Here is a 23283-nt window from a genome sequence, read left to right on the forward strand (position 1 = left end):
CCCGCCTCGACTTCCCCCTCCCCGACGCCCCCGGCAGCAGCAGGGCCCTCGACGACGACGTCCTCCTCCTCCTCCGCCTCCTCGGCTGCCCCTTCAAGCTCAGCCGCTCCGCCCTCAAGGCCCCCGGCACCCCCCACTCCTGGCCCCCTCTCCTCTCCGCCCTCCTCTGGCTCACCCAGCTCGCCCGCCTCTCCGACCACCTCTCCCAAACCCCCAACAACTATGCTCCCTCCTCCTCCTCCTCCTCCTCCTCCTCCCCCAACAACTTCCTCCTCTTCGTCGCCCACAGCTACTCCCTCTTCCTCCTCGGCGACGACGACGCCGCCGCCGACCTCGACGACGAGTACAGGGCCAAGACCCGCGCCCACGTCGCCGCCGCCGCCGCCGCCGCCAACGCCCTCGAGCGCGAGGCCGCCGACCTCGACGCCAGGCTGCGCGCTCTCTCCGCCGGCCCCTCCCGCCGCCAGGCCGCCGAGGCCGAGCGCGCCCTGCTCGCCGAGGACGCCGAGAAGTTCCGCGCCGTCGTCGACAGCTGGGGCGGCAAGGTCGCCGCGCTGGAGGCCGCGCTGGCCGACTGGGAGAAGGAGCTTGAGGCCAAGGAGAGGGAGGGCGGGAGGATCGCCGGGGAGAACGCCGAGCTCAGGCGGCGCGTCGACGCGCAGGCAGTGAACGTGCGCGACGTGGAGCGGATGCGGCGGGAGCTGCAGGCCGTCGAGCAGGACGTCGCGGAGGCCGAGAGCAGGAGGAACGCGTTGGAGGAGAAGGCGTGGGAGCTCGAGGCGAGCTCGGCACGCAAGATGGGCGAGCTCGAGGTTCTCGCCGAGGAGTGCAATCAGGCGCTCAGAAAGTAAAATGCTCTGCTTCGATTCTTCTCTTCGTAAAAGTTCTTATTTTTGTGCATTATGCATAGCTTCGATCGACACTACTTGCCTTGCGTAAATTCGTTCTATGCAATGATTATTAGAAAAACAAGAAATAATTGGAAAACAAAAATAGCTTTTAGTACCCTAATTAGTATCAACTTTGTTTTGCCTTCCAAAACTTTAGCGCTCAACTCTTTGTACAATTTGACGACAAAGCTGTGTCATTGAAAGAAGAAGATTGGGGTTTTTAGTTTTCATTCAGGTGAATAATTTCGACAAAGGATTAAATGGTAAGTCTTTGTGTGTCCAACATGGTAGAGCAAGGAGAAAGAGATGTCATGTGAGTATGTGACAGTAAGATTTTGAAATGAAAACTTCAGGAATGAGCCAAAAGGATTCAAGGATAGTAGTAGAATCATAGTAGAATAAAGGGAAAAAGATAAACACTGGGCAGTTTGGTTCTAAATGTAATTTTGTATAGGTAGACGAGGGAAATTTAATAGATTCTGGGATTCTCGAACTTATAACGTGGCAAATTTGCGTCTGCGAATTACAAGGAAGATTTTATAGTAGGCATCATGGTTGTATTGCTTGTTATTGAGAATTAGAAGTAAAGAGCCTTAATCAATTAGAGAAATAGTTGTATAAAGATTAAAATTAAAATGGGAATCAAGTTTGATGGAGAAAACACAAAGCTGAACAACTGAGCGTATTGACTAGAAAGAACTTATGATGTTTGTGGTTAAAAGCACGTGCAGTGTTTGCGGTTGCATGGGTGCGAAAGCATGCTGTTGTAAGCAATACATTTGTTTGGGTTCTGAACACATGGGAACTGTCTTCTTTTCAAATGTGCACTAGAGTACATTTTTGGCCAAATATGTGTTTGGCCAGCACAAATAGCCAAAGGTAGTGTTATGTTCACTTATTCAGAGCCAAAGGTATCTCTGTATATCTACGAAGATGAGGATCTTTCTGGAAGTCATTGCAAAATTATTGTGGCTGATGACTTGTGACTGAAGATTTCAGAACATTGGAGCCTTCCATCGGAGAAACTCACTTACATAGCTTTGATTATGATTTCATGGGATTTCGGCATAGTATAGCCATAAAACCATCGAGGTGTGGATTATAAGATGTCTCAGTTAAATTGCAATGCGCTTGTTTGACAGTTAGCAATGTGTGTGCTTAATTTGTTGTGTAGGAAGTTTGACCTATTGCCCATATAATTTTTCAGGTTAAAACTTGGAGTCGATTTTCAATATGTGCTGAACGCTAAAGGATCATCTCCAGCTGAAGTAATAGGCATTAACTACAAAACAGTCCTGAAACCTGCACTCTCTGCTCTTGCTGAAGATACAAAGAAGTTATCTGTTTCAAAGCTCGAAGAATCTATAGCTCGACAGCAACAGTCACGGGAGAATACTAAAATTTTAGAGGAGAAGAAGGTTCGACTTGCAGCTCTTCAATCCAAAATTGACGAGGTGGGTCACTTGTCTTTCAGTTCTATATCAGCTTGTACTCTCTGCTATATTTTTTATTGCAGAAAAGTGGGAGCATTGGTAATCACAAAACTGCTGTTATGGTTATGGGTTTGATTGATAAGTCAAAAATGTGCCGAGAGTGTCTTCCTCAAAAATGTACTTACATCCTACTGCTGCCTACAGAATTATTACAAATATATAGGAATACTCCAACTCAATGATATATGTCAGTCAATGTTGAATGCATTTAGCTACCTTCATAGAAAAGATGGTTCTTTTGTATCATACATGCTGGAAATGGATCATGGAAATTTTAGTTCTTATATTGTTAAATATATTTTAAGTTGAAGTTAGTATGATTTGCATCCCTTCCTTTACTTTTAGTTGTTTCCTCACTTTCTAATTTGTTGGTTGCTATTGCATGGAATTGTGACTACATTATTTAACTGAATCTATTGATGTTTCACTATAACTTCTCTTGTTTTCAAGTGTAGTTGGTTGTAGTAACTAGTAATCTGGTGGTCAGTTGTAGATTGCTTTTGAGTTTTGACCCATTAAATGGTGTTTTCATCTTTCTGGTATTATTGTCCTGCTGTGTTAGGTTTCCTTCTTTTAAAGATTGTTCCCTTTCCTGGACAGAGTTTGGGGTCTGTTTGATGCTCTTAATGGTATTTATGAATATTTTTATCATTTGCATCCTGGAAACGAATGGCTATAAGTTGAAAAATCAAATTGTTTTGATTGTGAAGAATAGAGTTAACTAAAATATTCCTGCGAAGTATTTGTAAATTCCATTATTCCATGATAAATTGGATGAAGGTAGTGTTGACCATAGTTAGTTAATTTGGATTCGGCAAAAATTCGGTACTGATATAATACGCATAAAATTCGTTTTCTAATTTTTAAATTCGTTGAAAAATTCGGCTTAAAAAATGGATTCGGTATAAAATATAAAATATAAGATATAAAATATAAAATAATTTATATTTAAAAATAAAATTATAAGTTTTTTATTCATATTTTCAATAATTCGCGAATTATTCGCGAATTATTCGCGAATAATTTTCTTTCTTTCGAAAAAATTCGTAAACGGACCGTTTAATTCGGATTTTCAATAATTCGTGAATAATTCGCGAATAATTCGCGAATTTACTAACTAGGGTGTTGACAACAAAGATTAATATATATATATTTTTTGTTAGCTTATTCCTAAACACTGTATTTATCCATTTATGTAGTGTCTTTTTTTTTTTGAATGGTGTATCACATAGTTTTTTTGGAGAAAAAAAATTGTTTGGAGAAAAAGAAATCATCTTCTTCAGATGACAGATTTACGTATTACATAGTTTTAGGTTGCATGAGTATCTAACTGCAAGCAGTTTTTGAGATTGGACCAAAGTTAAATTGAAGGTTAGGTTCAGTCATTTAATGGTTATTTTTAGTGAGGATCAGAAGACGTTAGTCATCACATTTATATGTGATCAATTGATGGTTTTAAGCTTTAGACAGGACATTTAGGTAGATCACTAAACTTTTGCCTGCAAGTGGAGGAGCTCTTCTGCATACTAAGGAGCACATATGACAAGCTAATGAACAGCTCCATTTATAGGCGAAAAGGACATATATGTATTGACAAATCGCATGGTCTTACAATAAATTCTGCAAATTTCACACTAGAACATGCTTCCAGAATGTGCAGGCTGTAAATATTTTGTTTGGATACAAGGATGGTAGTCATATTGTTTTTCTGTAATTTTGAAGTCATGGTGATGGTGTGCTACTGCTCTTTATATATATATATATATATATAGAACATATTGCTTTGTTGCTGTAGCGTTTTTTCTTTTCTTTTTCTCTTTTGTTCTATATGACAGTTAACAGAACTTGCATTTGGAAACTGATCATTTTTATCTTCTTATGATGGAATTGAATAACTCATGGTTATCTTCATCTGCTATTGTTTATCTGGCCTATTTTTGCATGCTTTCATATAAGATTTAATAGGTTATATCGTCATTCATGAGTTGGAATATCAGTATACATCTGGTCCATAAGCAGCTATATGTTTCGTAACATATAATGTTTGCTTTCAGATAAGAATTAATAGGTTGTCTCTCCATTCATGACTTGGAATAAAGCATTGTACATGTAACATATACTGTTTGCTTTCCTACATGGTTGTTCCCTTTGTTTTTTATTATTGACTTTATTGGTTCTTTGTAAATTTGTTTCAGGGCATTTGCGCTCCTGAGACAAAAGCTATGTTTTACGTAGCAAACACCATACATGAGTTCTCTTTGTCCGTATATGCATTTGCCCCCAATCTATAATACTTAATGACTCATTTCTTACCAGATTGAATCTCATCTGAGTTCACGAAAGAATGAAATGGAGGATCATGCATCCAGATGTGCAGCCGAAGCTGAAAGAATGAAAGAGGAGATATCAAAAAAGGAAAATCAGCTGAACATTGTCGAGAAAGAAGCAGAAGTATTTTTGAAGGTACTTTTCCTTATTCCTTTGGTTCCTAATCATTTACCGGCAATAACATTGCAGGTAAGTTTTAGGCATGACACAATAGAAAACTAACAAATGCAACAATACAGAGCTCTGAACAAAAGCTACAAGATGCTGTAAGGGAAAGCGACGAAGAGACGCAGCTGTGTGCTCGTGAGCTACTAGCATTGATCGATGCTGTGTCAGAGTATAAAGAATTCATGGAGTCTACACTTTCTGGAATAAAGTCGGATTTATCTGAAGTCGCCAATGATGTTGCTTCTTTGTCATCTAAATTGGTTTCGTGTGGATCTAACTTGGGCTCTTCTGGACTAAAATCAGTGTGCTAGCCTTTTTCCAAATCGAAAGTCTTATTTCCTTGCCCTGCAAACTTAGGTAACCTGTCTACTGTTGTGTGAAGCGCCTTGTATCAGTTTGTCTCTCGTACAAAGCTATGAAATTTAAAATATTACTCGTCTCTTAGCCAATTAGTTATGGCATCACCTGAGGAGACGTAATATTAACCGTGAAAGTTCATTGAACTTTGTTAAGTTTATTATGAAAACAAAGATTATATTCAATGTATCTGCCTGTTAATAGTAACTATATTATATTACTATCAATGCCCTTGCATATTAGCGGTGGGGTAGTGAATTACAGAACCGTCATCCTTAGTTGCTTTCTGTTTTTGGCAATGCCCTTTTAAGTTATTTACCTCTCATTTTCGGAGATGTGGTGAAATGTAGTAACCTCATTGCATTTTTCCATGTTGTTCTAATAATGTTTGTACAGATTGAGTTACTGAAGTGAGTTAAAAAATTGGTTAACCAAAATAATTGCGTGTTTCGTTCGCACTATCTTTTCAAGATTCTTAGTAATCTAATAGAAATAAAAAAAATATGACGGTATTTAGTTTAACGGACAAAGTAATATAATTGGTAATACTAGATTTACTTGGGAATGAGATGCATCCTAAAGTATTAATCTCATTCCTTTGAGGGAGGTTGTTTATCCTTATATTAATAGATTGGATTAATTATAATATGTTTAATATTTTTCTTTCTCTCTACCCTCCGGATAGTTAGTATTATTTTCTTTACACTCTAATCTCGTATTTTTTTCTAAATTTTAACTCTTTTTCTCTTTCTAAATTAAGCTATTTGTCCCCCTCTTTTTCTAAAATTTTAATCCTCTCATTCTCTCTAACCTCGACTCTGTTTCTCTTTCTATTTCTTTAATTATGCTCTTTCTTTCTAACCTATATTCTCTCTCTTTTTTTTTCTAAAAAAATGTTAAAATTTTTTATAATATTATTTAAAATTAATTAAATAAATAAATTAATTAACTGTATATTTTTTGTAATTTTTAATAACATGATTAAATAATATAACCGTACGAACCAAACACCGAAATATTATATTCTTAGTAATAGGATGAACAAGAATAAAATTCTCGGATATCTTTTTACTCCTAGTAATTTTTTATAGTGCGAACCAAACGAGCCCTTAATGTTATTTACATTAAACGTGTTTTACTAAAACAATATATATACAAAAATGTAGAAAATAAAGTGCTGATTAAAAGTATATGAAACAATTGAAATATTTTGGTATAGTACAGGGACTATTCTATATTAAAGCTGTCAAGTCAAGGCATATTGATCAGCTTATTAAATAGGGTAAACTTCACATACGACTATTGTGATTTTGTATTTTTTCATTTTAATATCCTATAATTTAAAGTGTATCACTTTACTATTCTTTGGTTTCGTTTTTTTTATTTTCTTTAACACATTTGTTAACTTTTCGTTAAATTATGTATAAAAAAATTTAGATACCCTACTTATGATTTATTAAATATTCACTTTAGTACCTTATGTTTTACTGAACTTTTTACTTTAGTATTATATGGTTTATATTTTATAATTGATATAACGAAAAAATTAACGAAGGTGATAATAAAAAAGAGAATAATGAAAACAAAAGATACTAAAATGATACATTTTAAAATATAGGGTACTAAAGTGGAAAGTGATTTGAAGTTTTCTCTATTAAATATGTGCATAAATCTTCTATGCATGAACTCATCACAGCCGTCAGATCGAGAGTATCTTTAACCTCGGAATCTGTTAACGGCCGATGTAACCCTCCGCATAAGATCGCATCCTATGCGGACCGGTAGCCCTGTACGTCGCCCTTCGTGCTCCGAGAAACGCGCCGTTCCCCTCGCACCACCCAATCACACTGATCATCATGAACCCATGATTGTGATCCTCCCCCACGCGGGGCCCACCGCCCATGAATTAATGCAGGATCGACACGTGGCAAGAAGTCAGGCATCTGGCGCCCTCCACGTGGGTCTGTCGTCCCCTGCGCGCGTCCTTGCCACGTGGCGCTCCGCGGGGCCCACCGGTTGGGGGTCCGTACGACGTGGCATTTAATTCGGGCACGTGGGCGTGCCCCTGCGGGTGTAAGATGGGGACCGCATCTGGGCCGTCGATCAGGGATTCGCGACTTCCGAGGCGCGTGATGGGTGGTTGACTCGGGCCCAGGGAAACTTCGAAGCGTCTACGTCGGAGATTTAATGCGCCTCGTTTTCTCGTTATGCGGGACCGTCCCATTTCGCCGAGCCGCGGATATCTCCGGGGAACGATCGGCACCGTTGGTATCTGGAATTGGACGGATGAGATCGAACGTTCGCATAGGGAAGGAGTGTTCCTCCACGCGCGCGTCCGCACCCTGAAATGGTGCGGGGACGGCAACGCTATAGTGAGGCTGGGAACTGGGCCCCACATGTCAGGAACACGGCCATTATGTAATAGGAAATGGACTTTTTAATAGAGAGGCCTTAAAAGTGATCTAAAAAGAATAGATATATAGAATTAGGCTGGAATACTATTAATAGTAAAACGCTTTTTTTGCTATCAAATTTTTAACCCTTGGATGAAAAATTGTAAGGTCAGGATGATATTAGTCGGTTAGAGTTGAGTGGTCCCCCTAGGGTTGAGTGGTCCCCACTGGGTTATAGTATTTAAACCAATGGTTAGAAATAATGCAAAGAGTTGATCCAAAGGCTAAAAAACTGGTAGCAACAATGGAATTTTGCTACTAATAGTAGCCCAGTCCAACTCTAGATATATATATATATATATNATATATATATATATATATAAAGTTGAGCTTCTGTATTTTTAAAAGCACATGAATATTTATTTTTATGGCTTTTTAATCGTCAGATTGTTTCAAGATTTGCACAGCATTAGTACTGCACGAATCTTGAAGCTATCTGATGGCTAAAAAACACAAGCACGTTGAGCAAATGATTGCAGTAAATTTAATAGATCTAATATTTGCGCGATAAAATTATCTCTGCATAAATGTTAATAAGACGACTAAAAAGCATAATAATATTTTTATCAATTTGGTTCATGCAAGAAATTTACTCACAAACAAAATAAAAGAAATGTTCGATACATGACCCTAAATATATAAGCAAGGTCCAAAAAAAAAAAAAAAAAAAAAAAAATCTAAGGTCCGATTGAAGATCACTCTGCACTAACAATAGGAGGATATAGGCTTTTTTATCAAACTTTTTTATATTTTGTTTCTATACCATTGGTAAAAACCAAATCAACCTTTTCAAGCCTAAACATATAAAACCAATTGATTCCACTTGACTTATATTCGCTCGGGCGAATTCAGAGTGAATTCAACATAAAAACAGATGATTTAGTCTCGTTGTAGTGCGCAATTTAGTGGTTTAACTCAGGTACGTACTTATCTAAAACACCATTGTTGAGTGAATATTTTTATTCGAGGAGCGCTTCATAGAGAGATGATCTGATCCTGTTCATCAAATATTTATTATAGTAAAGTAATATATTATAGTAATGAATAGTTAATTAGACGTGTTGTTTCAGAAATCATATTACTCGTGTGTATGGCACGTGCGGAGGGGAAAAAGAAATCCTAATTATAAGGTAATGATGAGATCAGAATTGGAGATTGGCACGTGTGTCGGGTTATGGGGAAAGAGCGTGTGCTAAGATGTTACAGCTGTAGAGGTTGACCGCAACATCTGGTAATTGAGAGCATAATTTTATTTCACTACACAAACTTTAAAGTACAAAATATAAATAAAAAAAAAGTTAATTTCATACGGATCTCTCCAAACACAATAAATTACAAATATATTCCTATAAAATTTAATTTTCATATATTATTTCTATAAAAATTTTAATATTTTCAAATATGTTAATCTGATTTGTTACCGTTAAAGCACTATTTATTTTATAAGTGAAATAATTTTTTTACCATCACAAATATATCCCTCCAAAACTTTCAACTGTTAATTAAAGAGGGGTAAAAAGATTAACTCACCTTATTAGCTAACTAGGGTTAAATATTTTACCCATGATTAACTAATTTTTTCTAACGGATCTTAACATTAGAAATATATTTAAAAATATCAGAACTTTTAAAAGGACAACATGCGAAGGTTAAATTTTATAAAAAGATATTTACAGCTCACTATGTTTGAAAGAATCTGTATGAAATTAATCCAAAAAAACCCCTCCTTCCCTCTTATATGAAATTAACCCAAAAAAAAAACTCTCATAACCTCTTATAGCCATATAGGCCTTAAAAAGTATTAAAAAAAAAACTAAACTAAATATCCATTTGAAAGTTAAAGAGAAAGGGCACGTGTCCTGTTGAAAAGCCTCTCATTTTCAACTTTCAAAAAATAAGGAGAAAATGAAGGGAGAAAGGAAATATTTTGTTACAACTTGTTATATACATTAGTACGATAGCTTTTGTTTCTTTTTGTCTAATATAATTATTATTCTATTCGGAAACAGAATTTTTATTTTTATAAATTATTCCATTAAAATACTTTACGCTATAAGTGTTTGGTTCCTTAAACATGTGTGAAAAATTAATTATTCTTCCAGGAAAAAAAAATTCATTAAAAAAAAAAACTCTTTTCCACTGTTTTTGTTTTTTTGGATAAAAAATTAAGAAAACGAAAACACTAATTTTTCATAAAATTAGAAAAATATTTTTTCCAAAAAAAATTATTTTTTAAAATTTAAACAGGCAAAATAACTGTTTCAACCAGAAAACTATTTTTGACATATTTTTCAGAAATCAAACACTCGATAAATAAAGTAGTGTAAAAAATAGGTTAAAATGTGCATACGCCTCATAAACTTTCACCCATTTTGAAATTGACCCCTAAACTTTTTCTTATTTGATTTACACTCCCTGATATAAGCATCTTCTCTACTTTCTAATTGTTTGATTTAGCTCTTTTCATTAGCAATTTTGGACATTTCGTTAAAACAAAATAAGCGACAAGGAGAAATCCATGTGATCAAGAATTGTTTTTATAAATAAAGAGGTTATGTGTGTCTCTTATGTGCATTTGATCCCAACAAGTTCCTCTAAATTATTTATAAAAGGAGCTAAATTAAACGATCAATAAGTAGAAGGAGTGTAAATCAAATAAAAAAGGTTAAGAGGATCAATTTCAAAACTGAGTTAAAGTTCAGCAAGTGTCTATACATCTTCACCAAAAAGATATGGAGTAAAACTTCAGCGGGAGCTCCCCAACGACTCCCACCGTCATGTGTTAGTTCTTTTAATACTAAAATTCAAAAAAAAAAAAGTTGAAGTTTTAATTTCTAAAGAAAAGAATTATAGCCGTTGGATAGAGATAAAAGTGGCACCCGATGAAGGATTGAGGCTCATTAACGAGACTTCGTATGATGTATAGTACATTACCAAATAGGCAAGGTTCCAATATGGATTGTTAATCAATATTTTTTTCATAGTGCTTGACTGAATTGGAGATGTTTGGGCACGAAATGGACGCGAAAACGAACTCAGATTTAACGCGGGGCATGACACTTTGTTCGAGAGCTCTCCACTGAAAGTTATTTTCAAAAATATAAGTGGGAATTAATAACCTTTCTCCGGAGGAAAAAAAACAGAAAGATGCAATAAATGGGTTTTTGGGCAGTTCGTGCCAAATGGGCATGCGTTCATAGATCGCAATTACTTAGCCCTGTCCCCCCACCCCCACCCCCACCCCCACCCTCCTCTCTTNGAAAATGTGTCTCTCTCTCTCTCTCTCTCTCTAGATCTCTCTCTCTCTCTCTCTACCCCACCCCCTTACTCTTCCCCCTCCTCTCTAATTGCTTTCTCTCTCTCTCTCTAGATACATTGCTATGTGGAAGGAAATTAAGGATACGGGTTGTGGGGAATGTTGGCTGGCTCGAGGAGCAATTTTAGCTCTCTCCCGTCTGCACTGCTTCTGGAGAAGCGAAAAGCGCTTTTTCGGACCAGGCTTCATTCCTCTCAAACCTCTCTTTCCTCTTCGCGATGACGCTCGGAAAACTAATTTGTTGATATTCTGTTAAGCGGACTGTTGTCTGGCTCAAGATTAACTTCCCATGAGCTCTTTCCTTTTTTTTATTTTTATTTTTTTAATTCTTTCGTTCGTTTTGCGGTTTTGAGTTTTTTTTCTTTTTGGTATTTTATATGTTAGTTATGAGGCTCGCGAGGTCATGATCTCGTACAAGGCTTCGATCCCTTACACCAGCATTTGCTTTCACGGCCTTCGGAAATAATGGTGCAAATGATAAACAATGGTAAGTTTTTCTTTTTCTTTTTTTCCGGATTTTTTTTTTCTTTTCTTGTAGCTTATATAGTGGGGAGATGCTAAGTATCTACGCTTTGCATCTCGACGGGTTCGAACTTATTCTGCTCTTATTAACTAAATTTCTCGCTTTGCTAAAAAAAACACACAAGAATCAAATTACGCATGACGCTTAATCTTTTTCCGTTCATGTACTTGGCAAACATTTCATTTCCTATACCAATCTATTAGGCCTTTAATTCTTTCTCTCATGTGATCTACACTGTTACCGACCTTACCTAGCAGTACAGTTTGCTAATTAAGGCTTAATGGTTGGTACCTGATGTCGAAAATTTTAACTCTAATTGTTTCATCTTTCTAACCGAGTACTTCATTTCTAAAAAAGAAATCCACTTTGGTGACTTACCACTCGAATACTGATGGTTTCGCTAATTAAGCTTGAATTTAGCGTTACGGCCTTTTCACAAAACAACGAGAAAAAGTTACCCTAACCTTAATGGCTTCTAAAATTGGTCACCTTTTCTCCCCATTGTATCCCAACATGTGTTTACCCTTTCCTACGCCTAACACTTGATTATGTAATCATTTGCGTGAGCCCATGATTATACACACACACACACATATATAAATATATATATATAAATAATAACTTGCTATGTTTAATTCCTGGGGACGTACGCGTGTGTAGCAAAAGAAAGGGAAAACGTAGATGTGTAGGAATAAATAAGGCTTTGGATATGTATATATCCCTATACTATACTTTGGGGAGGAGAAAAAGTGGGTGCATGGGCTCTAATTAATGAATGCGCCTCTGACGCAGCAGCGTTCATGTGTTGTGGGAGGCGAAGTGAATGAAGAGATGAAGATGCCATAGATAGATTTTAACGAGAAAGGGAGCGCGTTTCTCGCCTCCCAGGATTTTTAGTCACCTCGATTGCTTCATCTCCTTGTCCACTAGTTCATTAAGTTCCATGTATTCACATATAATTTTTTCAAAAAAAAAAAAAGTTGTGACACTGTGTGTGCGTTATTGTAGAGAGAGAGAGAGAGAGAGAGAGAGAGAGAGAGGTGGTAAATATGTGGACGTGGAGAGAGAAAGCTAGGTCCACGCATTGAGAATTATTGCATGCACCAGGTCTACACACAGGTGCCTGCAAATTAAGCTCAAATATATTTCTGGTTGCGGGTCCTGCAAAATTGATCTTTCTAGATAATTTATATCACCTCACATTATAATTTCAAGTGTCTTTAATAAAATCCATCGTGCGTAGTGCTAAATGTATTTTTGACCTTTTTTGGACAATGAGTTAAAAATCAGGGCGAACTGACCGGTTCGATTGGTCCGACCGTAACCCAGTTTATGAAGCGGTTCGGCTTGAATTAACCTATGAACGGGATAAGTACTCAAAAAATTGTTTTGAAATGTTCGAACCGATGGTTCAACCATCGAAATGGAGAATCGGTCCGATTGTAATCAAACTGGCTGAGTTTTTTTTATCAAGTCATATTAAAATCTATATTCTATTAGCACATATTAGTCTTACAAAAGAGTAAAACTTGAAAATAATATATGTATATGTTGCTATATAATAATTATATGTCATGCTGATGCCGGTTGAACCGATGACTCTTGACCCAATAATTTTACTTACCTGTAAATTATTAAATATAATATAGAGTATTTATAAAATGCATATATATTAGAAGTCCCAAGTTATATATATACATAATTAGGCTACTATAGTACCGGAGCTCCGTTACTATAGTCTTGTTTTCGATCTTAAGGTGTTCAAATTAAGGATCCACACCATTAAATATGATTTAAGATATATGAAGTTCTTAGGAATAAAATTTTAGTTTTTTTCGATATCGTTTACTTAGTAAATAAATTATGTCAAAATGGACGATGAAAATTGAATATTCTTTAAAATTTGAGCATAGGACTTTTAAATTCAAGATCAAGAATGTTAACCTTAATCTAGATAGTTTAAAATATTTTCTATCAAAATTTGAAGAAATTGAGATTCTTCTATACCGTTAAACTCCAAACTCACCATAGTAGCCATTGAAAATTGACAATTTTGAAATGGTTTGATCATAAAGCAAATTATGTCGAAAAAATATAAAATTTTATTTCTAAAAACTTTAAATACCCTAAATCAGTTTTAATGGTATGGATCGTTGATTTGAACACCCTAAGATCGAAAAAGAGAATATAGTACCGAAGCCCCGGTACTATAGATATAGTATAGGAGACTGGCTCTATATATATATATATATATATATATATATATATATATATATATATATATATATATAGCGGCTAGGATGCTTATGAAAGCACGGAAGGCTCCGTGCTTCCACTTTGTTTTCGATGTTCGGACTTTCGAATCGACGATCGACACCGTTAAACTTGATCTAGAGTATTTGAAGTATCTAGAAAATAAATTTTGCAATTTTTCGATATCATTTGCCTAGTGATCGAAGTGGCTCAAAATCAANATAGATCTTATTTTATATAGTATAAAGAATTTTCTATCAAAATTTCACGTGATTTGGATATTTCTACACCGTTAAACTTGCAACCGGCTCACCACGGTCATTAAAATTATTGATTTTGAGCCCCTTCAATCACTAGGCAAATGATATCGAAAAATCGTAAAATTTATTTTCTAGGTACTTCAAATACTCTAGATCAACTCTAACGGAGCCGATCGTCGATTCGAAAGTCCGAACATCGAAAATACCTTGGAAGCACGAAGGCCTCCGTGCTTGCATAAGCATACGAGACAAACTCTCTCTCTCTCTCTCTCTCTCTCTCTCTCTCTCTCTTTATATATATATATATATATATATATATATATATATATATATATATATATCATGCTATCCGTTCCGTTCATTTTTTTAGAAATGAACTTTAGCTAGATATGTGAAGCAATTAGGTTTCAAATTTGGAATTTCGAATATCAATTATTAAACTTTTTGTCACTTGTGTTAGGAAAACGATCGGTTATGTGTATAATATTTTATTTACCAAAATAGTAGCTTTTAAACTATCTCTCACTGCAAGATGTTTCTCTGTCAAGATTCCAAAATTTAAGTTCCACATACATATCACGTACAAGTTGTACATTTAGAGATATCATATTCAGCAATTTAGATTTAGATTTTAATTCTCCTAAACTTGAACTTTAGAGATTCCCGGTGCATGCAATAATTAATTTCTAGGTAGGCAGGGACATGAAACAGTGGGAAGCATTAAAGAGGGGTTTTAATAAGGTGAATGCCATATGGAATCTCTCTTCTTTTTCTTCTTTTTTTGTTTTTTTTTTTCCCTCTCATTACTATTTGAATGGCTCATGTGGCAGAGGTGGCATCTTAGGAGGCTCAGGTTACCTGGTGAATCGCATCATGCCCTTCTTTTACATATTTCTTTTCGAGCAATGTTATGACCAATACTCTTTTTTTTTTTTGACTATTTTTATTCTTTTTTAGTATTAATTTTTTTTAAAAAAATTGTTATATTTTCAATGAGTGAGCGTAAAATTTATATCCTATTTTTTGAATGTACAAGTCATATTAATTCTTTTTTATTTTTTTAATATATATTTCAAACTTAGAAACTTCATTCCTAAATTAAATAAAACTATAGAGAGAGAGAGAGAGAGAGAGAGAGAGCACATAGTTTCTAGTGATCATTCAAATCATACAAGCCCACATGTTTCAAGGAGCCAAAATTTAATACTACATGTGCATAGGTACTGGGTTGTATGAGCTACCTATGCTGCGTGTCTTGTACTTGTGCATTGAGATCGATTCAATCTACACCAGACCACTTTTGAGACATCACAATTACTACTATACATAGGCAGTAGGCGTTTTTACATGATGCAATATATTTCATTCCTCTTGCTAATAAGTGTTAGCATTTTTCATAAATAAACTCAACTAAAAACATAAACTACTTAAATAATTAAATTTCAAACTTAAAATTTTAAATATTAATCATCAAACTTTTAGCCAGTTACACTTCATTCTCAATAATAAAGAGATGGATCTAAATAAGTTGAGGAGAGACAATAAATGAGATGGAGAGCATCTGACTTGTATGGGGAAATGGACTAGGACAGGCACAGTGCAGTGCAGTGCACTGTACTGGGGGGAAGGACAATTGGGTCTTCGAGAAGTGGGGCAATCACCTTTCCCTAGCCCAGCTTGTACCTCTACATTTATTGTACCATAATATTTATTAAGCATCCTCCCAACTATACTTATGGGTTGCTTAATTAATATTGTAGGTTGATTCATACACGCAGTTTAAGATACTTCACGATTTGTCCACATTGTTAGGAATATATTAGCTCATCTGATTCTCAACTGATTTTGCTCTATTAGTTTTCCTAGCTAACTCTGTTTTCAGACGCCTCTCTTCTTTTTCCAAATCAACTTTGTTCCATTCTCACCGACCGTCTCTAGAGTAAGTGGCAAAGGACTTGGTGGTTGGTACCCGAGACTCAAGTTCGAATACTAGTTGATTCACATTTCCAGCTAAGTTTATTTCTAAATGAAATAAGCGAAGCGGGTAACGTGCTATCTATCTGTCAAAAAAAAACTTTGTTCCATTCTCGTATAAACTTTACTGTGTTCACCCCTGCCTAACACGTGTGAAGGAAGCGTGGCAAGAATATTAATCTCATACTGAATACAAATTAGGATTAAGATGTCGAATCGTTGGCGCTAACTATTAATCCCAAAAGCTCGAGCTATTAGAAATACAAAACCAATTCATTTAAAGCGTATAGATATGGTGCCTATGAGTCTCAATTGTAACTCGGCCCAACCAGCCTCACGCTATTTCAAACATGACTCGGCCCAACCAGCCTCACGCCATTTCAAGCATGACTGGCTCAACATAGCCTCCTATTACAGGGCAGGATGCTCGCCGATTTAAGTCAACAATACGATGGTTGTTGGAGAATTCTTTCTGTGAGACTCGATCAAAAAATTACAATGTAAGTTAGTTTATGAAAAAATTCGCCTGCCCCTGAAAGCAAATGGAAATGGAGTCTCAACTGAAGTGATTCATATCTTTAGATGGTGCATGGAAGTTGCCATCCAGTATTTTGCGCAAATCTCTTTATGATATAGTTTCTATTATTCAGATTTTGTCCTCATCTATTTCTCGAAATAGGCCTAGTTAGCGGATTATGCACTGCACTCATATTCCCCATATATATAATGGAGAAATTCTCTGCATTTCTTGCGTAAAACAAAACTTCTGCTACTAATCGATCAAGACCGTCCATCTTGCCCTTCCATCCAAAAGGGAGGATCAATCTTTAACTCCAGTAATAGAATTCTACAGGCAAAAGTGATCTATTTTTATTACGAACTAATTAGTTTAGTGTCGTGCAAGAATTTTCCATGCACTAGGTTGTATGAAATGCGCCCCCTTGTTTTAGATATGAGTAACGCTTTATATACTTTAAAAGGTACTCAGGAATTAATGTTGTTTGAGTGAACATAGTATGCGTGATAGGTAATGATTGATTTAACCCTTTAATAATTTTAAAAAGAAAACTCAATTTTATCAGTAAGTGATTTGTCTATCTTGCTAATTCGTCAACAATATTGCAATGTACCTTTTGAGCTACATGTATGAGATTAAAACAAAAAAAAAAGGTTCAAAATCTTAATCGAAACGTATTAAAGGTTAGTGATTGATGATGAAATTTACACGTACATATCATTCTTATTAATTAAGAATTAATTATCATATAATTATCTATTAAATGTAAAAATTATACAAAATAAAATATTTGTGGATCTAAATTTGGTTTGAATTTGTCCCTTTCTATCCTCATGAAATTTTTGAGTTTTCTAAGTAAATTATATAACACTGTAAGGCTATAAGATATAGGGTTTTGACTTATGGGAATATCAGGATAGAAAAGAGAATTTCATAGATTTTTATGTTAAAACTATCTGAAAAAATTACATTGTTATAAAAATATTGTAAAATTTTGCTATAAGATTATGTTGTTTAGTTTCATTAATTATAATGTTATGCCAAGAGCAATACCATCTGTATACTCAAGAGAGACCGTAAAATTTTATACTGTACCTATCCAAGGATCAATTTTATTCTATTAATCTGATCACAACTCTATTTGTTTAATACTAATAATTTAAGCACCCGTTTGGTTCGGGGTTAAGAGGTGGAATAACCCCTTAATCCCGAAGTTATTCCCAAACACCCAATTTGGGGTGTGGGGTTAGCTAACCCCACCCTATCCCACTACTCCAACCAAATATTATTTTATCTATATCTGGACTAAACCTAATTCTCAACCAAACACAAAATTATTCTAACCCCATCTTAACCCTGAACTTAACTCTATCCCTGTAATAACAAGTTTTTACTTAATCCCGAACCAAACGGTGGCTAAAAGAATTATTTCTACTGTTAAATAAATAAACTAAGATTTACACTCTACTAGGTGGAATAATTATTAGATAGAATAAGTGGTTGTTTCACATCACCAAAGTCAACTACCTTGTTGACCATTCAATGTAGTACAAAAGAGAGCCTCCTAATTTGATGTTACTAGATGATTCCAGCTCTTTTGCTTTTCCTGCTGTTCCATCATCTTCTCCTGTTTGATATGATATCTGAGGTCTAATATGACTAGCCATGCAAAACGGCTAGTCACCTATTCCTCCAAATTAGCAACAATGGTATTAAAAGAATAAATAAATTTAAACAAGAAAACAAAAAAAAAAAAAAAAACTGATCTTATTTTGACATAGCAAGTATTTTTAGCTTGGTCAAATTCCAATATTTTATGGGGTGAACATTTACCACTAACAAGTCATGATTCCTCTTAAAAAAAAAAAGGGTCATTACCCCGCATTAATAATGCCAAGCTCAAGCAGTGTATTATTTTTCGCTTCTTGATAATTTGAATAATATCAGCTATTTCTTTCTTATCAAATTGAATTATTCTTCTGTGACTTGTTATAGATTTGAGTACAAACTAAATAGACATCATATAATAAACTTTTATAAAATATAAGGAAAGCCGTCGTAATCATAACACTGTTGAATATGTTAAAGGATATATGTATATAGAGTTAGGCTGGTATACTATTATTAGTACGGAGGCCTCCGTGCTACCAAGTTGTTTTTAATGATGTAAATTCCAAATCGACTATCGGCTCCATTAGACTTGATCTACACTTTTGAAAGTATTTGAAAAGTAAATTTTATAATTTTTCGACATCATTTACTTATCAAACGAGTAGTCTAAAAATAAACGGCTAAAAATAAAAATCTCATAAAAAATGATGATAGAAGGCTTGAATTTAAAATCAGAGTACTGATCTTACTCTAAATACTGAAATGTATTTTCTATAAAAATTTCATCAGATTTGAATTATTTTACACCGTTGAATTCACAAACGTATCACATCGACCATTAAAATTGTCAATTTTGAGATCTTTTTATCACTAACCAAATGATGTTGAAAAATTATGACATTTAGTTTTTCAATACTCTTAATAGTGTAGATCAAGTCTAACGGAACTGATCATCGATTTGGAAGCCGCATCATTAAAAATAATTTGATAGCACGGAGGTCTCCGTGGTACCAATATTATACCAGCCTATATATATATATATATATATATATAATTTGGAGCTCCTATGCTTTTAAAAGTACCAAGTTATTGGTGTTTACAGATTTTAGCCATTGGATTAAGAGATATACGATTAGGATGATGTGGGCCCTCTAAGGTTGAGTGGGTGGTTGGTTGAATAGTATAATCTAATGGTTGAAAATGATCCGAGGAATAGATCTAAAGGTAAACTTACAAGCACCAAGTGCTTGGTGCTTTTACAAGCTGGACTACTATATATATATATATATATATAATAATAATATATATATATATTATATATATATATATATATATATATATATATAGAATTATGCTGGAATACTATTAGTAGTAAAACACTCTTTTTGCTATTAAGTTTTTAACCCTTGAATGAAAAATTGTAAGGTTAGAATGATATTAGTCAGTTAAAGTTGAGTGGTCCTCCTAGGGTTGAGTGGTCCCTACTGGGTTATAATATTTAATCCAATAGTTAGAAATGATGAAAAGAGTTGATCCATAGGCTAAAAAACTGGTAGCAACAATGAAATTTTACTACTAATAGTAGCCCAGTCCAACTCTCTCTCTCTCTCTCTCTCTCTCTCTTTCTCTCTCTCTCTCTCTCTCTCTCTCTCTCTCTATATATATATATATATATATATATATATATATATATCAACTGTTCTTTTCTGGTTGATAACTTAGTCAGTTAATTCGCGATTAAAACGCGAATTATATGCGAATCTTTAAAAACACGAATTAAACGGCGTCTTCCTTATTTTTTCGAAAAGTTCAAAAAAATACGCGATTTCTTCGTCAAAAAAAAGTGTTCGCGAATTATTCGCGATTCGCGAATGATTCGGCCAAGAAAACGGCGCTCGCGGTTGCGGATTCGCGGCCGAGGGTCACGTCGTCGCCGCGTTCGTGGTTGTGGATTCGCGGCCGAGGGTCTCGTCATCGCCGCTCTCGTCGCCGAACTCTTCTGGGTCGTCCTCTTCCTCCTTCGCGGCCCTGGCCGGCGCCGGGAGCAAGATCTGCGGCGGCAGATGTCGTCTCTCCCGAGGAAAGGTGGAAGAGGAACAGTAAAAAAATATCAGAACTTTTGGAGGCTAATCATGCGCGGTCTCGTGGACCACATGAGAGGGAGGTCCAGTGGACCTCCCTCTCATTAATCATTATATATATATAGAGAGAGAGAGAGAGAGAGAGAGAGAGAGTGTGAGGCTATTATGCTTCTTGAAGCACAGAGCCTTCCGTGCTTCCAGGTCTTTTTCAGATGTTGCGATTTTCGAATCGTCGATCGGCTCCGTTAAACTTGATCTAGAGTATTTGAAGTACTTANATATATATATTTATTATAACTTTGAATATATTTAATCTATATAAAAAAAATTATAAAAAAAATATATATAGTATATTAATTATTATATATTTATTATATAGCCGAATTTTTGATTCCTAATTTTTTTATTGGTAAACGTATAATATCCGTATAAATCACGTATCCGAATAATTACCAAATCCGTTTTTTAACCGTATTTTTCAACAAATTTAAAAATTAAAAGACGAATTTTATCCGAATTATATCCGTACCGAATTTTTGCCGAATCCGAATTAACTAACTATGGTTGATACCTACGAACTTTCTTAGGAGAGCTCTCGTATTAAATTTCGAGAGCTCATTATCTTGTACTTTTGGAAAAAGAAATGCAAGAAAAGGCAAACAGTACTGTTAATTACCAATTGTTTAGGTGATTAAAGATAAAGTCTCTGGATATGTTTTCTAATCATGATTTGTGATGCAAATCGGGACTGTGTAGAAGAGACCTAGTTTTTCGGGCCGATTGGATTGGGCTGGAATGGGCCAATTACATTATTGATTGCAGCAACAATATGTTTCACAAACTTTTGAACTTTATCTTCTTCAGTAGTTAAATCAGCAGATATATCAAATATGGCATATTGCTTTGCATATATTGTTTTTTTTAAAAAAAAATTTCTAAGTAAGTTTTTTTTGTGAGTGTGTTTTGAAACTTTACAAGATGATCTATGGGACAAATCACCAGATATGGTAGGTTCATCAAGAGAAGGGCCAATTAATTAAGTTATTTGGCAAAACTTTAGAAGGTAATAATTGCCAAATTTTAGAAAGTTCTAAAGTTCAGAGGGTGCTTATACAAATACTACTTTAAGCAAATGTTAAGCTTTTTAGCAATTGTTTGCGCACTCTAGTTCACTTGTGCGTGTCGAACATAATAACAGAGGGTGTACGATTTACACTCACTTTGGGTTTGGCCCTATTTCACTCGGGCTTGGGCTCGACGAATGTTGGGCAACACGGAATAAATTCAAGCTCGACTCAATTTTCGAACATTGAGCTTATGTTAGCTTGCTATGTTAGGTTAATGCATTGGTATCTCTTATTTGACCCCCTAAAGTATCGCTGATACGCTAGCAGTGTTTCAGAACGCGTGAGTGAACTAATCAGCACGCACAACATGCGATTTGAAGTATATAATAATAAATGAAACTTGAGGGACATTTTTGAGGATACATGTAGCTGTTCCAAACAATTGCAACTTGCATAGTTGCAAGCTGTCCTTCTCAAATTGAGGAACCCTTTTGTTTAATTCTCTAATGACCACATAACATATATTTATCTTATCGAAGTACTCGAGCCAATCGCGTATTAAGATATCAGAGAAATGCTAAGTTTACAGCTAAAAAAATGTCATACTCTTTCAACCCCTTATTCTAAGGCTCCCTAAAATTTGCTCAACCCTTTTTTAAGTTCTTAATATATTAAAAAAATAGCAATAAAACTAATAAAAAAATTATTGGTTCGGCCCTTGAACGATGATGTTGCAGGATTAATAAGAACAGATGAAACATATTCTAGCAATTATATATAAGGAGAAAAAAAAACAGAGAACTAATAAATTTCAAATAACAGCTATAATCTTAAACTACTATGCACATCGCATTTTTGCCCTCAAACTATATCTGATGTATTTTAATCAAATCTTATTGCTTCTATTTTTATTCCCTAAAATAATGTAAATATAAAATGTTTCGTACTACGGTAAGGATTGTGCAAGAAATTTTTTTTTTTTTTTCATGCATAGCTTACTATTGATTAAAAATGTCAAGTCATTTTTCGGTAGGCTCGAGCAATAAATATTACAATGAAAAGTAATTGCAATCTTTCTAATAGCTCGAGAATCTAAAAACTTAGATTAGAGTGTGACACACAAAATAATTCGAAAACCACGATGTATAATGAATTTTTAAAATTTTTCGTTGTAGATTCGAATCTCAGAAAAAAAAAATTATGGAAAGAGTAATAAGAAAGCCAATCTCTCGATTCTTAAAATTATAAAGAGGTATATAAAAAATTATCTCAACTAATATACATTTTGATTTAATTATCTATATAGCCTTTGAAAATTTTGATCTTGCTACCTTACCTTTTAATTTATTTAACTTGAGTAATTTTTTAGCTTTAAAATTAAATACTTCCTTTAGCTTTACATACAAAATTAACATATTTTATGCAATTTATATGTAACTATATATCTATTAAGATAAATAATTACCTTAAATTTTATATCAAAAGAATCATCAAATGGCTTAAATCAAAGACATTTAAAAGTTAAACATGAAAATAAAAAATTTGAAATCACATGCAGTTTAATCAAAATGATCTATAGTTCACAAAATGCTCAGTATATTTTTATTTTGAAACCAAACTGACATTGACTGATTTAAATCAAACAAATTAAAAAATTAGATAGTAATATTAAAATTTTTAAAAATTAGATAATAGTAAAAAAAAATTATTCTTTTCCGTACGAGCAATAGAGGAGAGAGGTAGCATAGGTCCACTCACCTGTGCGATAGATTAGTTCAACTTTTTCCGAATCTCGTCGTGATGCGTGAGACTCCAACTTAACTTTTACTTGTTCGAGAAAAAGATTGCGTTATTTGAAAGTTATGAAAACTAAAAGATAAATTTATTACGCACATCAACAAATTACTCTCACGATACCAACTTCAATGCTACGTAGCGCATGTTAAATTATGATTACCCCATATGTAGAGTCAAACATCATTTACTCTCGCT

At 34.8% G+C, this 23283-nt stretch overlaps 1 protein-coding gene across 1 annotated transcript in view; it reads left to right on the forward strand.

Annotated features, from left to right (window-relative positions):
- The window catches only part of LOC109724989 (kinetochore protein NDC80 homolog), a 5869-nt gene extending 444 nt beyond the window's left edge, over positions 1-5425 (forward strand). The window contains 4 exon segments of the mRNA XM_020254019.1: positions 1-847; positions 2098-2344; positions 4700-4846; positions 4951-5425. The exon segment at positions 1-847 is cut by the window's left edge and continues 20 nt beyond it. Coding sequence (XP_020109608.1) covers positions 1-847; positions 2098-2344; positions 4700-4846; positions 4951-5190 — 1481 coding nt within the window. The 3' untranslated portion in view covers positions 5191-5425.

This window comes from Ananas comosus, linkage group 2 (assembly GCF_001540865.1).
Source record: "Ananas comosus cultivar F153 linkage group 2, ASM154086v1, whole genome shotgun sequence".
Classification (NCBI taxonomy): domain Eukaryota; kingdom Viridiplantae; phylum Streptophyta; class Magnoliopsida; order Poales; family Bromeliaceae; genus Ananas; species Ananas comosus.